Below are 18,530 nucleotides of genomic sequence, written 5' to 3' on the forward strand. Positions count from 1 at the left end.
AATTTAGCTATAATTAATGACTTTGGTGGTGCTCCCTTCAGGTGGAACAACTGAGTGATTCAAGCCTTTTAAATAACAAATGGTTTGTAACAGACAGAACAGTAATGACAAATGACAATAATTGGGAAATTCAGGATAATGGAATGTAATCTTAGAAACTACATGTAAAATACAGATAAGCTATTTGACCCATGTGAACAAACGCATCCAAACCGAGCCTCAAGCATTGAAGTGATTCTGAGTTTTCATCTTCACTACTCCTTTTGGAAGCTTATCTATCTTCTGGAAAGGCAGCAATTGTATTTTCATTATGAATTTGGTGGTCATCAAGGTGAAGAACTTTAACACTGGAGAAGAAAACATTGTCAATTCTGGGAAATCAGTGTTAATGAATTAGGTTTAGTAGCCAGAAAATGTTTCCTCTATCTACTATGAAATAAATGCAAAGCTGAGGATGTTTTATTCCATCCAACTGATTCTTCAGTTAAAAAAAAATCAAATTTCTCCCTGCTCTTGCCTTCTGCCAGGCAGTCAAGCCCCGATCCATGCCAGTACTTTGCCTCTAACACTGTGGGCTCTCATCTTATTTCGCAACCCTCTGCTGCACTTGTCGAAGGCCATCTGGATTTCCAAATAGATCATGTCCAATGGCTCTCTTCCTTCTCGGTTGCTCAATAGCTCCTAAGAATTCTAACAGATTTGTCAAGTACAACCAGTCTTTCACAAAGTTGTGCTGTCTCAGTCTTATTTTACCGTACACTTCCAAGTGCTCTGCAATCTCATCCTTCACAATGGACTCTAAAATCTTACCAATAAACAAGATCAGACTAACCAGTCTATAGTGTCCTGTCCTCTGCCTCCTTCCCTTCTTAAACAGGGTGTTACATTAGCCATTTTCCAGTTCTCTACGACCCTCCTTGACGCCAGTGATTTCTGAAAGATCACTACCAGTGCCCCCATAACCTGTTCAGCTATTTCTTTCAGAACTCTGGAGTGTAGTCCATCAGGTCTAGGTGATTTATCCACTGTTAGACCTTTCAGCTTCCCCGGCACCTGCTCCTATCAGATCTTCAACTAGTCGGCAAGGTTCCATTGCATGCATTAAATGGCTCCCTATATATCAGGAAAGGATTGACAGACTGACTATGTTCTCTCTTGAAAAATGAAGACTAAGGGACAATCTAACAACATCAATTTATGAAAATTTTGACAGAGTGACTATGGAAGGAATGTTTCCTCTTGTGTGGAAGAGCAGAGCTAGAGGCCATCCATATAGGGTGATGACCAAGAAATCCAAAAGGAAATTCAACACAAACTCCTTCATCAAAAGATAGGTTACAATGTGGAACTTGCTCCCTCAATGTGTGTTTGAAGCAAATATAAAGATGCACTTACAGGAAAATTTTTAAAATGATGAAGGAAGAAATTAATGGTTACGATGGCAGATTTAGATGACAAAATTTGGGAGGAGGCTTAACCGAGGATAAATACCAACATGAACCAGCCAGACTAAATGGCCTGTAATTTTTTTTTGCAACTGATCACTTATTTCACATTTCAAGATCACTCTGATATATTGATAAACTATGAGGTAACAGTGTCCCGAGTGAGCACATTAATAGCAAAGGCAGTCTTTCAAGAATATTTTAAAGTTGTCTTCCCTATTGCATGCGATCAGTAAAAGCTCTACATTTACTATGCCAGTCCTGCATCTGTTCTGGTTTTATTTCGGTTCATTTTGAAAGTCTCTCACCGACAGGAGAAAGCTTCATTTACAGCTTTCTGCATCCAGTGCAGAATGGACAATACCCATGAGAAGATTTGGAAATGAAAAAAAAAAGTAAAATGCGACTCAGAAGGAAATTGCTTTTTTGCTTGCCTGCGGGTGCTGGGGGCACTTTTATTTGGCATGGGCAAAACTCAGGGTTTATACCCCAAGTGAGACTTGTAGCTGCTGAACTGATCGAGTAACAAAGAGTAACACGGACACATACAAGCAACTGAAAAATGACTCCATGGCATTTAACACTATCGCCCATATGTCTTATGCAATCCAATAAATGAGTTTAAACAATTTCAACCAATCAATCAGATAAGCTCACAGTACAAAAGTGCTCTTTATTTGACAATGATTAAGAATTTCACTTAAAAAGAACAAGGAATAGCTAGTTTAAGAAAGTTTCACAGGGCTGCTCCTGGAGATAATATTTAACTTGAAGTCATTGAAACCATACAAAAAAAGATAAGTCTATTCCCCAGTGTTAGAAAATGGAGTGAGACAGAATAGTCTTTCGGATACTTTAGAGAAGCCAAATGGATTGTGGAGTCATTGAGCAGGAGCAGGGAGACATTTGAAGTTTTTACTGAAGGGTTAGTTGGATAGAATGAAACACATTCATCGTCTGTACTTATTTTACGGTTGAGGAAACATTTCTAGCTAATTTGTTAACACTAATTTTCCAAAATAGAACATGTTCCCTCCTCCAGTGTTAAAATTCATCACCTTTACAACCACAAAATTCAAACAGAATACAATTGCTGCTGTTAAAGATTACCTTTGTGATACAAAGAGATTGATATTAAATAGTAGGACTTACCCTCAGGGCACCATAGCACAGCCCGTATAACAAAACTACTGCCAAGATACTACGAATGAAACTGTAAAGTGCTGCAAGGAGGTTTGTGGTAGCTGGAAAATAAAAAATTTAAGAGATGGCCGGATAATTTTCTGAAATCAAATATTTCATTAGAAAATTAAGTTACATATTGTGTTAAAAATTCACATATGTTTGGTTACACATGAGTCAATGAAGACAAAAAAAACACTACATTCAAAGTTCTGCTTGAGTATTTAGTTTTCATATTTCTCATTGGCAAGAAAGTTATACTTAAGAATTTTTAATATATCCAAGCGTTTTCCAATATTTATCCAAAATTTTTACCATTTCATAAAACAAATGCTTTCACCGTCCTCATGAGTTTTGCCCATGTCAAATAAAAGTGCCCCCAGCACCCGCTGGCAATGAAGTACAAATTTGGTAATATTCTTGCACTGAAGTTATAATATTATAAGTTTAAATACCACTAGATTTTAGCACAAATCTACTCTGGCATTTAATTACACTGGTGCAGGAGAGATCAGTGATGTTATCCTTTAGACTTGCAGTTAAACTAAGTCAATCTCCGTCAATTCATAGAATCACTACAGCGTGGAAGCAGGCCATCTGACCCATCAAGCCCACACTGACCTTCCAAAGAGTATCCCACCCACACTCACATCCCCTACCCTATCCTTGTAACCCTGCATTTCCCATGGCTAATCCACCAAACCTGCACATCCCTGGACACTATGGGCAATTTAGTATGACCAATTCACCTAACCTACACATTTTTGGAGTGAGGGAGGAAACTGAAGCACCTGGAGGAAACAAGGCAGGGAGAATGTGCAAACTCCATAGGGACAGTTGCTGAGGATGGAATAGAACCCAGGTCCTTAGCACTGTGAAACAGCAGTGTTAAACACTCATCCAACAAGCCAGCTTAGAAGGTTGCAAAAGGTCCCGTAGGTCCCACTGCATTATCCAAAGCAGAGCAGTTAATACCTTCCTTATTTCCCAACCAACATTTATTCCTCAAACAACACCAGCCTAAACATATCAACTGATTATCTACCTTCTTACTCATGATCAAAGTGAATATCTTGACCAGATTCTGTTAGAATTTGAAGATTAAGTTTGCAAGGGATGAGATCAAATTTCTATCAGCATTCACGATCGCACAGAGCAACCTGAAGTCATTCCCATTAAATCTAACAGATGTGTACGTCCATGCAAAAGATGTAAATAGTTTGAAAACTTAAACAAGTCATCTGTATATTCCAAACAAATGAGTGTGTGTATTGGATGCGACACAGAAAATACTCTCTGAAAGCAATCACCTTCTGAGCAGAATAAAGGTACACAGGAAATATGTTAAAGAAATGTAGGATAGCGAAGGCTGAAATGTTTGTGGACCACCCTACCAGGACTGCTGGCTGAAGTAAAGACAACTGCAATATTTAAGAATAAGTAGTTGAAAAAGGGAATATAGAAAAGTGGAAGTAAGATTGTGTGTAGATGATAGACATCAACCTTGAACTTCCTGTTTCTGTTATGCTTTAGACTTGAATCTACGTGAGAATTTGTGGGCAATATGGACTTTTCAGAATTAATTTGTTGGTTGTGAATTGTTTTTCAAAGACCTGGAGGGTTAAAAAGTTGAGGCATAAATGGAAGTAGATTTTTTTGTTCATATGAAGTGAATACATTTTAAAGCATGCTCTGGATTGTTGCGTGTGTGGTGGCACAATATTAAACTAAGTTGCCATTTGTGAGGGGCGTGAACTTATGTTGAGATATTAACCTTAGGAGGAGATGCAGGCAACAGTTGGAGGCAACAGTAATCCACAACATTGGTACAACTCTTCCAGTCTCTGTATCCTTGGAGATAGGATATATTATCTAAAATGCATCAAGGCATCTTGCTGACCTCTGTGGGAATTGCCCAGGTAAGTTTGAACTTGCAACAGGAAAGTCCCTTGCTTTCCAGGACTCCTAATAGTTCTGACATTCACACTTCAACAGCTGCCCATGAAATGTTAGACATTCAAATCCTAGTCTAACTTCTTAGGAACTACACAACTGACCCCCAAGTCACTTACAATGCCTACCACCCCTCAACTCTGCAACTACACCCCAAACGAAACAACTGCACCCCCAAATCACTTTACCCACTCTAACCACTTACTTCATCCATTACTGCCCATTCACTCATTCAAGCAAATTTATCCTTTCACCCACTCAATAAAGATCACACTGGACATTCAGTTAAGAACTGCAGCCAGTACCTCAAAAACCTCCTCTTCCTTCAAACTCTTGTACTTTTCTAAAGAAGCAAAAATATGGAAACGGTCAGGAGCATACAAAAGTGGGGACACAGCAGCAATCTACTGGTGACTGTAGCTTCATGGAAGAGCTCAGTGAACATGCAAGAGGATTTGAACTCCCCCTACTCAAATCAAAAAGCAAGTTCATCGAGGACATCACTGCAGTGAACTACAGAACATACTGGTACTCGCACGTGGGGAATGTTCAATGTGGGTCTTTGAGCATACTGCAGATGAATACTGAACAGGCAGGAAGGCCTGATAATGCAAAAGATTTTGATATGAACATAAGGCCATTTGTCAATGTGAGCAGAATTTACGCAATGACAAGGAAAATAAAAACAATATGTGGTGATTACACAGTAGCTTATTTTGAAGAAACTGAAGCATGGTGATATCAGCATGAGAAACATCTGGAGTATTAAAAAGTTCTGCAAACATCAGAATACTCACCATTTCCACCAAACACGTGGATATCAAATTGCTCACAAAGGTACATCACAAATGTATTCACTTGTGGAAGCAATCCAATGAAGAATATGATTGGGAAACACAATGTAAATGCTGTAAAATAAAAAGAAGGAAGCAATAAGATTTATGGGCATGATTAAAATTAAACTGAAATTAGATAATAAGTTTGAAACTAATACGTATTCCGTATACCAGTAATAAAGTCAGAAAGCAAAGAGGATCACAATAGTTTTTATACTAGAAGTTAACCAAAATGACCAAACTTTATATGGATCAGTTAGAGGTGCTCAGACATTGTTAACCTTTGGAACAGCATTTAAAGGTATCAGTGCTGATCCACCAAACACTACACAAATTAAGCTATACAGATAACGAAAGTACTCTAAACACTTTACTAGTATCATGACTGGCACTGAATATTTTATAAAAATATCACCAGTAGAATTATTGAAACATATTAGTATGACAAAACAGTCTGTTTTAACTTCTCAAGTTTTATCATGGTTTTTTTTCTCCACATGTGCCACCTAAACTCATTCGCGCTTTTGTTTCTCTGTTGCCTTCAATATTCTTTTTAAACATCCATCATTCCCTTATTAAAACTAAATTAGATAAAGATTCAGTAAATGCTTGTGAGCATGAACCTTCATTCTAATTAGATACTATGAAAAGATATGTTTTCTAATTTTCACTTGCTTCCCTTTGTTATCTTATATTTGCAGCCTCTACTTGTCTTCTCATTTAAGTTCAACCCAACTGCTACAGCACACATCATCTCAACCGTACATAATCTTGAAGACGTCCATCAAGTCACCTTTGACGTTCTCAGCAACAATTTAAAACAAAGGCCCCAACTTTCAAGACTCTCCTTATAATAGTAATTCCTCAGCCCGGGAATCATCCAAGGGATTTAATTCTACAAATCTTTCACCATCACTGTCTTTCCTATATTGCAGCGCCCAAAATAATGCATCGACTTAGACTATACTTTAACATCTCAAACTAGTCTGATATCATTGTTTTGTATATCAAAATCAAAAGTAAGGATTGGTCAAGATCTGCATAAAGATTTGTAGCATGGATGCTGGTTGCCATAGTTGTGGGTACGTTCATTGAGCCGAGAAGTTGATTTGCAGACATTTTGTCCCCTTTCTCACTGACATCCTCACTGCTTTGGAGCATCCTGTGAAGCACTGCTGTACTGTCTCTTTTGGAATTTAATTGGTTTCGTTTTGGTTATGAAATCAATTAAATTCAATAAGACACAGTATAGCAGCGCTTCACAGGAGACTCCAAAGACAGAGGATATCAGTTAGAAAGGGGACAAAATATCTACAAATCAACTTCCCAGCTCGGCAAACATGCTCATAACTGCAGCATATTTGCTTCATGTTATTTTCTATTTTTGCCTCTTAAAAATTCTTGCACCTGCACAAGATTCCTCTGTTTCTTTATGCCAGTTAAAAGCTGTTCCTTCAAAGTGGATTTCCACTTTATTTCATATCTTTAAACGTTGAATTGCATCTGCTACCTATATTCCCACCCTGACAGTTTATGTCCCCTTGAAGTAATGACCACACTGAAGGTAATTCATCATACTAAACCTATCCTACGCCCTTCTCCCTCCATCAAATGGGCTTCACCAGCAAATTTCAATTAAATTCCTCAAATTCCAAAATCCTTTTGTTTTGTCAAGAAAAATGGCAGAGGAAACAGAATGAACATGGATGAAGGAAGGAACTGTTATAATAAGTCAGGTGCTCCTTACTGATAATAATCATTACAACCAAAACATTCACATGATCTTAGTGACTAAAAGCAGAGCCTACTAAATGGCTGGGTGTTGCTCCATCTCTCAACATGTCTTAGGAGAAAGCAAATGATTATCTCAACTCTAAAAACTGGCTCAGACAGATGAAATGATGGTGCAAGGTTATCATGTTAGAGTGTTTTTTTTAATCCAGGCTTCTTTCAACTGGAATTTACAGAGAATATATTTAGCAAGTTAAATTTCCTAAGTTTATACACAAGTAAATCCTGAACAATCTCCATGAAAAAAATGTTATAACACCGGATTTACTCACTACTGCTTTTGTTTAAAGTACTTACATCTGCTATTCTTGCATTGGTGCCTAAGAATCGCAGCTACAAAACAGCAACCTCAGTCTACATTGTTCCTGTAAACCAGCAGTTTTCTCATTAGAATATACGGGGAATTAATCTGTGTCTGAGTAAATGATCCTTTTCAAGAATAACATCTAGTAACTGATGAGTTCTATACTGGTAAAAAAGTCAAAGAAATTAATATAACCAGGTTGGTAATTCAGATCAGTTTCTACAATTACAGTGAAAGTTTGGAACTAATCCATTACATTGCTATAGATCTGCCTACCTAATTAATAAATGCTTAGTTAGCACTTAAATAATACTAAACACTTTATTTGCTTAACTATATACGCTTTCATTCTGCCAATATCACACTGCTTTTAACATTTCGTGTGAGGGCAGTGTACACGTTAAGAGAAAGCAAACTGAGAATACAGGTGTAAATGTGAGAATTAATGTCTGCATTTACTTTACTGAAATCAGCAACCTTTACCTGACAACACAACAATGACATCATTTTAATGAGTTAATGATTGTGGCCGTTTTGAACATGCTTATTCTATAGTGTCCAATTGTAGCTGCCAGAGAGTAACTTAATTTCTCTAATTATCTTCCCTTCGCTCATACATACACACCTGGTAAATCAAGTGATGACAAAGAGCTTTATTTGGGCTTGGTGTCACTCATTTGAGTTTGTTTAGTGAGCAGAATGAAAAAAAAGCAAAGAGTAATTCATCAAATGAAAAGGATTTTGTCCAAGGTTTCCCATAAGGTTGTCACATCTTGTCTAATACAATGCACTGTGTAAATAAAAACTCTAAAATAAACAAACTGTTCCACTTTTACATTTGAACAAAAGCTGTTCTTCACAAAGTCAGGGTTGTGGTAATTGAAAATGCAACTTTTACTATCCAGCTAGCAATGACATAACTTATTGTACACCCATCCCAAAACAACAGTCGGTTCAAAATTTGCTATACAGCCAGACTGTTGCACACTAAACATTACTATATTCTTTTCCAGCAAAAAGTAACAAAGGCCTACATAGTAATGTGAAGTGCTCAAAACACACCAGTTAAGAGAGCAAACAAATTACCTTAATATTCCAAGTTAACTATTTCTGCTTAAAATGGTTTCTTTGGTTTTAACGTTGAAAGCTCTTCATGTGAATTTCCTCATCGCAAGAAGGCGATAGAACATGTATTACGTGTCAGAGAGGAAATTTTGTAAAAGAGGTGTGCTTACACTAAATCACCAAATTGAAGGCTGGTGAGCAACATGGCAATCAGACTACTTTGAAAAATAATAGCAAAATCCACCTCATTGTTTCCTAGTTGGAAAGCACATTCAGACGACCCTTTAACTGAGTCTTAGCTGGTTTGCCTTGATTTTGTAAACCTTTCCAAATACCTTTGAAGAAGGGTTCAATAATTTTTAATTTTCAATTCAAATAATCTTGTGATCCAATGTTCCTTACCCATGACAAGATCTCTGGCAGAAGTCAAAAGTGAAGGGCTAGTAAAAGCCACTCCGTACATCTTAAATCTTGCTGTTGATGTATGTTTACTCCCGTAATTCAACAGCCAGATCAGGCTACAGCACACGCAGAAATAGACCGGCCTACTGTAGGCTATAATGCGATTATGCCCCTAGGGAAAATAAAAATTCAAAATATAACTTCATGTACACACAAAACCACAATACAGATTGGACACTGATCTCCAGCTGCAAAAATCAAAATCAATAAGGCCCTTGCATTAGTACCTAGCTGGATTATATTCTGTCAAACTCAAGATTGCTTGAATGTTTACACTGTACGAGTAGAAGCCCAACTCCAGCCACGAAATATTTAATCTTATGAATGTGTGGGTCACCCAAGTATGAAGCAATGTAATTACTAAGGCATAGCTCTAAACAGTGCCAAACTAAACAATATGAGAATGGTTTCTGAATGCCACTTTTCAAGATCAGATTGGGAGCTGACTTCTGAGCTAAATTGCAACTTTTATGTTGATATGCAGCAAGGAATGTGACACCTTGACATCAAAGTGACAACATGACTTCATCCTAAGATTGTCTGAAACTGTAGTTAACCCAAACATAAACCTCCAACAATTATGAGAAATTCTCCATTTTGGTGAGAGGAACATAAAGTATTTGAGGAAGCAGACAAAGAGTCAATTAAATGACATTGGCATGCCAGAGACCTGGGTTCAATTCCCGCCTCAGGTGACTGACTGTGTGGAGTTTGCACATTCTCCCAGTGTCTGCGTGGGTTTCCTCCGGGTGCTCCGGTTTCCTCCCACAGTCCAAAAGTGTGCAGGTTAGGTGAATTAGCCATGCTAAATTGCCCGTAGTGTTAGGCGAAGGGGTAAATGTAGGGGAACGGGTCTGGGTGGGTTGCGCTTCGGCGGGTCGGTGTGGACTAGTTGGGCCGATGGGCCTGTTTCCACACTGTAAGCAATCTAATCTAATCTAAACTGATCTCAGTGCACAAAAATAATCTCATGGAAATTAAATTACATGACCAAGCAAATGTTACTATGTTACTAAAGGGACAGGCAAATGGGATGTCACATGCCTTATTCTGGGTTCATAAATTTAAAACAAACTTGGTATTTAACTATATCAATAAGCTAAGTGTTATTATAGGGTGTTTCATAAGCTATCAATTGCCATTTAATGAACATCATTGTTGTGTGGATACCCCCTTTCCGAGCGAGTGTATGAACACTGCACCAAATTAAGTGGATCTCCAAGCATTTAATGAACTTGATGTCATACAGGATATGCGTTCAATCATGTATTTTTTACATACAGCAATCCAGACAGTTAAATACATTGAATTTTTCATTTTTAATGAACATTTTGTAGGGAACAAAACAAATGGTTGGGAAATATACATGAGATTGGGGTAGAAACTAAAGTATTTCAAACCATTTCTCCCAACATTATATATAAATGTGACTTCATCCTGATGGAGAAATTTGGCACACCATGATTTAAAATGAGATTCTTCAGCAGCAATTATGAAACTAGTATATTGTTAAAAACCCAATTAATTCAACAAGGTGCAATATTAACAAGAACTTTGCATTGGAACGAACAGTATAAAAGGGGCATGTTTGTTCGGGTACTAATTTCAACTTGACTGTGTTTCGAGTGGACTTCACCTGTACATCTTGTAAGGTATGACAATAATGACTGTCAGCAGCTTCTGGTTGCATGTTTAATTGCACATTATAGGCTTCAAAAGCTGAATCATGCTGTCAGTTCAGGGAAGTAATGGCAGCAAACACTGAATGTTTCACCATTGCTATGACTGCAAAAATCCAGGTCAATATATTACAAAGGCACCTATCATGACACTTTCCCACTAAACGATGATTAGTGAAATGAAAAGATTTTTTCTTGCTAATTGTTTAAGTGGAACTTACGTGTCTTGGAGAGGAGGAATCAGGCTGCACACTCTATTAAAATAAGATGTAGTAATTGTAATTCATTCATTAATTGATCAATATTTTGTCATATAATGTGTAATAATATTGACAACAAAAAGCCCATACCTTCAGAAGAGAATACTGGCAGCTGGCAATAACAAGACAAAACTGGAAGACCCAAATGTCTTTAAAGAACCCATCTATCAACAAAACAGATCCAAGGAAGGCAACAAGAATTGCCAAAACAATGGCCAAAACATTCTCCATAATTTCCCGATTCCTAGGGGTAAATCAAAAATGCAATACAGTTGCAGTATAAGAGAATAGGCAATTCAAAATTAGGCACACAAAATATAATGAATTCACTTAATTTCCCAATTTTGCACAGATCTGTTGGTAACTTTAGCAGAAAAGGGACAATACTCAACCAAGTGCACCTTCAGATTTATTTTTGTTCTCCTGGTTTACAGGCATTTGAATTTGCCAAGTACAATCTTCATTCTGCCATTTTTACCTTTGGAGCAGGACCTGCTCCAGATTTCAAACCAATTCCAAGCATAAGTTTGCAATGAGGATTTATGAACCTTATTTGCCATATTAAAAAGATGATCTCAGGTGTAAATGTTTACTGATCCTGCTGTTTTGATGCAAATTCTGAGCAAAATTCACTGAACTCAATATGTAGCCAGGTACAACTGTTTTGACACTGCGACAGGTTCCAATAACATGTGAATGTGATTTATATCAAATGTTCTGGAATATTAATGATAGTTATCCAACATTATTTTTCTAAATGTGTGTTTGGAGGAAAGCAAATATTTTCCCCTCAAGTAACATTGTCAAAACCTCTGAAGAATAAACCAGCTCATACTTGCAGCTGAGACACAACTGAGCATCTCTAAGAAGCTGAGAAGTGACACAAACAGTTTCAAACTGAACAAGAGGAATTCACTTAAAAGAAATTACTTTGCTATCTCTATGGTGGCATCAACTCGTGGAATGTGAATCTCAGTCAATAGTACACAGTATTAATTGTTTAATCTAAACCATTTCAATAACACTTTTTTTTTAAAAAAAATGTCTATCTGGATCGGTTTTTGGAACCACTCCTCTGCAGAACCAATTCACCTGGAAGACACAGGTGTAAGAGGTCAAGTCTGACATTAGGAATGTAGCAGGTCAAAAGCAAAGCAGACATTGTTTTCCACCCTCATCAGCAGCAAAAACTTTGAGGTCATATAACATGGAAACAAACCCTTCAGCCCAACAGCCCACACCAACCATGTTCTCAAACTAAACTAGCCCCACTTATCTGCACTTGGCCCATATCCCTCCAAACCGTTCCAATTCATGTATTTATCCAAATGTCTGATAAACATAACTGCACCTGCATCCACACTGAAAAGGGGCCCCTCACATCCTTTTTAAATCTTTCCCCTCTCACCTTAAAAATATACCCTCTAGTTTTAAAAACTCACCCAACCTAGGGAAAGACCCCTGTCATTCACCTTATTTATGCCCTTCATGATTTTACAAATCTCAGTAAGGTCACCCCTCAACCTCCTATGCTCTAGTGAAAAAATCCTAGCCTTTCTTGCCTGTTTTTAGATCTCAAAACTTCCATTCCCATAAAATCCTGGTAAACCTTTTCTGAAGTCTTTCCAGTTTAATAATATCCTTCCCATAACAGGAAAACCAGAACTGCACACAGTACTCCAGAAGAGGCCTCACCAAAGTCCTACACAACATCAATGTGACATCCCAACTCCTATATTCAAAGTTCAGAGCAATGAAGGCAAGCGTGCGAAACACCTTTTTAACCACCCTGTCAACCTATGATGCAAATTTCAAAAAGCTCTGTATCTGAACCCCTAAATGTCTATATTCCACAACACTAACCGGGGCCCTACCGTTAGGTGTTGCCCTTGTTTGTATTATCAAAATGCAATTCTTCATATTTATCCAATTTAAACTCCGTCTGCCACTCCTCAGACCACTAACCCAACTGATCAAAATCTCTTTGCAATCTTAGATTATCTTCTTCATTATCCATTATACCACGAATTTTGGTGGTATCTGCAAACATACTAACCATGCCTCCTATATTCTTATCCAATCATTTATATAAAATGACCAACAAAAGTGGATCCAGTAACGATTCTGTGGACACTGCTAGCTACTGGCCTCCACTTCAAAAAACCACCATCCACCACCACCTTCTTTCTCCTAACATAAGCCAATTGGCAAGCTCACCCTGAATCCCATGTGATCTAACTTTTCTAAGTAATCTACCATGCAAAACCTTGTCAAATGCTCTGCTAAACTCCAAGTAAACAACATCTACCAGTCTGCACTCAAATGTTTTCATTACTTCATTTAAAAACTCAATCAAGTTCATGAGACATCAATTCAATTACTTCACACAAAACCATGCTGACTAATCCTTCACCAATACTTGCCTCTCCAAATGCATGTAAATCAAACTGTGTTTCACATTTGTGAATAGAACATAGAAAACAAGAGCATAAGCAGGCCATTTGGCCCTTTGAGCCTGCTCTGCCATTCATGACCATAACTGACATCTTCATCAAATTCCATAAGAATGTCTTTCTTACATCACTTTATATCAATTCCATCATAAAATGCTCAAGGACTAAAGAATTACTTTATAAATGGCTCTATGACAACTTACTTTATAATTCAGATTTCAGTTCAAGCTTTACAAATATATTGCAAAATACATTCCACTAAGTGCACAAACTATGCACGTATTAAGTATAAAATGTACAAAATTATTTAGCTCAATTTACATAAAATGTAATTATAATGACAGTCATAAATCATTGGCTAATATTGCTGTGATAAAGATATGCAAAGGGATTATTTTCTGCATTTCCTTGAGGCTTTGCCCAACATATAGAAAGCCTAAATGTCAAGCATGAAACCGTTTCAGTTTGTGATGCAATAAACTACCTTACATTATTCATACAATTTTGCAGATTCAATCATTCTGACTGTTGCACAACAAATTCTGCTGTTCGGTTAAAGCATGTTTAAAAAAAAAACAAAATCATGATTATCAGAATCAACTAATTAATGACAATACTGATCCTTGCCATTGCAAACAGTAAGCATACTGTCTCATCAAAAGTTATGCATTAATGATTAAGGCTACAACCAGCAGTTCAAATAGTGTATGGCAGTGTGCCCTTTAAAATGGGTCCAATTTTATGATGTTGCCTTTATACAGTAAACAGATATTGCAAAGAGAAACAAAGTTTTAATTTACATCAGAACATGAGGCTCAAAGCAGTTTGAGTTTAATTCCATTCCATCACAAACCTGACATTTTATAGCAATAATGTTTAATTTATTAGTTTGAAATTCTTCCATTTACCACTTATTTTAAATAGGATTAAGGCCAAATCTTTTGAGACCAAGAGTCTACCATGAGAAAATTTATGAACATAACAACAACCAGATTTCATTGAATATGCATTTTCCATAATTAATGTCCTGGCGTCTTCGGTTCTCTCATTTTAGAATTCAGGAGGGCTCAACAAAATCTTGGTTTGAACCTACAGATTGCAGTTTGGAATAGGAGCTGAAGTAATTAGGTGCTATGCACACCAGACAGTTCTACCACCTTTTGAAGTGTTTGCCAATATGAGGTGGAATGCAAAATTTTTTTTAAAAATTCATTCGCAGGATTGCTGGCTAGATGTGCATTTATTTGTCCAACCCAGAGGGCAGTGAAGAGTCAACGACAGTGTTGCGAGTCTGCAGTCACATGCAGGCCAGACCAGGTAAGGATTACAGTTTCCTTTCCTAAAGGACATTTAGTGGAGCAGATGGGTTTTTCCTTACAGTTAGTTGACAATGGATTCATGGTCATCATAAGACTCTTAATTCCAGATTTCTATTGAATTCAAATTCTACCAGCTGCAATGGCAGAATTTGAACCCAGGTTTCCAGAACATTACCTGATCTCTAGATTAGCAGTCTAGCGACAATACCACTAGGCCCTTTGATCTTAATGACGCTGGTCTCAGGACACTGAAAAATTATTCAGAGCCCCCATTCTTCATCACTCTGTAATCGGACATGATAAAAACCACGCTCCCATATGTGCAGATACAGGATAAGAACAATATTTGAGAATTATGATGCTTTCCATGATTGAATAAATGAATTAATGCTGTCATTCTCTCAAAGTTTGCACATAAAGAATAGTCAATTGAGACACTAGCAACTAGAGGTTTGCTGCAACCACAGAACGGAACACCAAGGAAGAGAAAATAAATTCAGAAAAGTGGAGCAGAGAGAATAAAAGAGTCAAGACTTTACTTCAAATCAAAATTTTTTAACTTAGCTACCATAATATGCAAAGCACCATGTTAATTCACGTCTCAGTCAGCTCAAACAGTTATCAGCTCTTACCTATCAAACAATGCTAATAGCGTTAGGCGGTCAAAGTTCACTCCAATCCATATTTTGGGAAGGATCCAGAACCTGTAGTAATGCTTGATTTTCTGGGCATCCTCTTGTGGCTGGATGTGATCTTGTAGATCTGGGCTGAGATCAGTGTCCTGTTGTTCCAGGAGATCAGGATCAATTGTCAACAACCTGTTCAGTCGAATCTGTGGAAGAGACAACTGTAACTGGGTTAGGTCAAAGCTGCGCTTAAAATTGAATTAGATTTTGTTCAAATCCAGGACCTATATACTAATTTAATTGTTAGCATTATTCTTTTGAGTCAAACAAGTTGGCACAATCCAGCATGTGAATTTATAAGTTTAAAACAAATGAGCACCTTTCCAAAACAAACTGGGTGCCCATCAGCAGGAAGATTTAAAAGAACAGAATTTAATTGAAAACTGAAATTTGAATATTTTCCAACATTATTCTTTGCATTTTTATTTCCTCGAAAATAGGAGGAGTTTCTTTGTCTTAAAAGAAATGAAAGAACTGTGGATGCTGTAAATCAGAAACAAAAACAGAAATTACTAGAAAAACTCAACAGGCCTAGCAGCATCTGTAGAGAGAAATCAGTGTGAACGTTTTGAATCCAGTGACCCTTCCTTAGAAAACTCTGAGGAAGGTTCACTGGACCCAAAATGTTAACTCTGATTTCTCTCCACAGATGCTGCCAGACCTGCTGAGCTTTTCCAGTAATTTCTGTTTTTCTTTTGTGTTTTTCTTTGCCTATTAGCCTACAGTATGTGGTTTTTCAGCTGTCTTGTAAGACTATTTAATAACATAATGTAAAATTATATTAGTTCCAGTGAGTGGAATAATGTAACTAGGATGCATGAGTTGCTTGTCTACAATAGTCAGAGACTTTAATTAGGGCCAGAGCAAAAGACATTTGCTTTAACAGTTTTATGTTCCAGAGGCATTTATTATCTCCCTATAACGACCTTTCTATGCCATTATAGCAGATGATAATAGAGAATCAGAGTGCAATATAGATTTGAGATCTCTTAGACATGCCTTTGTTATTCACTAATAAAATCCTACCTGGATGATCAAAGATTACTCAGTATCATAAAATATTCTCATCCTGCAATTCAGTTAAAAATGCCTCTCTTGATTAGTTAATTAGAAAAGCCACAAAATCTAAAACTGGACTTTAAAACCTTTAGAATGTATTCCCACCCACATACTGAATAGATCAAAACATTTCTTGCTCTTGTAGTAAATCCCTAATCACACATTTCCATGACTGTTGAAAACTGCCAAGTATTCTTTACAGCAGAAATAGCATTATACCAAATACTTACTAGATCATGTGGATAAAATCTAACTGAGGTAGAACTTGATAGATGGGAATCTGTATCCCTGTAAAGAAAGGTAGTAAAATTGCAATCATTTGTAAGAAGGATAAATCTTATTCGTTTTGCAAATGCATGAAGCTGTATCATAAGTCAGCAATCTAGTTGATTTTCAATTTTTATTTTGTTTTAATTTTAGGTAATACAATAGATAGCTTAAATACCTCAAGAGAGTACAAGAGAAAGATTTTAATCTTCAGAAAATGTTGACATTTTACAGTTGAAATGTTAAATAGCCTGCAAGATGCAAATAGTAGGCTAACCTGGAGCTGAGGGACTACTAAAAACATTGCCAGTGCTCTGTCCTATATTCTCTTTCTGACAAATATGGTCAGTCATGATTTTTATCTATATTCTATGTGGGTTGAAAGATACAACCAAATGCAGGTGAGGAAGTGGTTTAGAACTGCTTCCCATCTCAACTGTGGTTGGCCATGCAGACAACTCTTCAATTGTGACAACCTGATGTGATGATGAACTGCCATCTTTCTGCTAGATCCTACCTTAAAGGAAACATTAGCAATCTCTCTGTTCTGCTGACTAGCTTATTTTCCCAAGTACACCAATACTACAAACACCTCCTCTAAATTAGGAGTAAATTATCAAAACAGTATCAAATGATTTAAAAACGATGAGAAAATTTCGAAATTCTGTGCTGAGCTAGTGTGCTTAATCAGCATGCACTACAATGCCTTGAATCTTCCTGGATTAGGGAGCGAAAAGAAATTGACAGTATCTAATTAGTCTTTTGCCAAACACATAATTGATGTTGGATAAATGGAAGAACTGAACTTAAAAGCTGTGATTTCATGCATTGCATACAAATGAAAAACCTGCAATTGCTTACTCCCTCTCTTTTGAAGAAAGGCCACCTGTGCAATGTATTAAGCATGACACACAGACAAGCACGAACTATATTCCCAAGCAAAATAGACTATATTAACAAGAGAATAAATGACATAAATATTAAATGGGAATAAGGAGCACAAAAAGAACTCAGAGGGACAGATCAGTCACAAATGAAATCAAATGAGATCAAGCTTGAGGGCCTCATTGGTCAATTGGTTTCTCTATGACTAAAATTTTCAAGACTGACACTGATGGACTTTTGAGTCAAAAAGGATGTCACTGGAAAAGTACAGCAGGTCAGGCAGCATCCGAGAACAGGAGAGTCGACGTTTTAGGCATAAGCCCTTCATCAGAAATAAATGAAGAGCTTACATCCGAAACATTGACTCTCTTGCTCCTCGGATGCTGCCTGACCTGCTGTGTTTTTCCAGCGTCACCCTTTTCAATTCTGACTTCTCCAGCATCTACAGGCCTCACTTCCTCCTAACTGATGAATTTTTGGTTGCTAAGATGTAATAACGGGATATCCAAAAAGGCAGGACATTACAGTTAAGTCACAAATCAGCCATAACTTAATACAACGATTGAAGACCTCAATGGTTTACTGTCACTAAGTGTCTATGCACAGATTTTGAAACTAAGTTGTGATACATATTGTGGCTATGTCAGCTGTAAAAAAAAAAAGTGTTATCTAGCTTAATCCCATTTTCTAACTCTTAGTTTGCAGTTCTGTAAACTATAGGACTGTAAATGTATATCCAAATGTTTAAATATATAACAGGTTTCTGCTTTTACAACTCTTGTACATTCTAAAGCCCTGGAGTAAAAAGAAAAAATTACTGCCAGAAGACTCAGAGAATTTAAGTCTGGATTTCCTGGGAATAGAATTCTCTAAGGGAAATACTT

At 37.0% G+C, this 18,530-nt stretch overlaps 1 protein-coding gene across 4 annotated transcripts in view; it reads right to left on the reverse strand.

Annotated features, from left to right (window-relative positions):
• The window catches only part of pcnx1 (pecanex 1), a 283,871-nt gene that overhangs the window by 97,674 nt on the left and 167,667 nt on the right, over positions 1 to 18,530 (reverse strand). For 3 of the 4 annotated variants that reach the window (XM_060828819.1, XM_060828822.1, XM_060828821.1), the window contains 7 exons: positions 16,725 to 16,782; positions 15,382 to 15,596; positions 11,068 to 11,221; positions 10,939 to 10,971; positions 8,979 to 9,150; positions 5,378 to 5,488; positions 2,598 to 2,689 (listed from right to left, as the gene is read on the reverse strand). In XM_060828819.1, coding sequence (XP_060684802.1) covers positions 2,598 to 2,689; positions 5,378 to 5,488; positions 8,979 to 9,150; positions 10,939 to 10,971; positions 11,068 to 11,221; positions 15,382 to 15,596; positions 16,725 to 16,782 — 835 coding nt within the window. The remainder of the gene's footprint in view (positions 1 to 2,597; positions 2,690 to 5,377; positions 5,489 to 8,978; positions 9,151 to 10,938; positions 10,972 to 11,067; positions 11,222 to 15,381; positions 15,597 to 16,724; positions 16,783 to 18,530) is intronic. The other variant, XM_060828820.1, reaches the window with a different exon arrangement.

Source organism: Hemiscyllium ocellatum, chromosome 8, assembly GCF_020745735.1.
Source record: "Hemiscyllium ocellatum isolate sHemOce1 chromosome 8, sHemOce1.pat.X.cur, whole genome shotgun sequence".
Lineage (NCBI taxonomy): Eukaryota > Metazoa > Chordata > Chondrichthyes > Orectolobiformes > Hemiscylliidae > Hemiscyllium > Hemiscyllium ocellatum.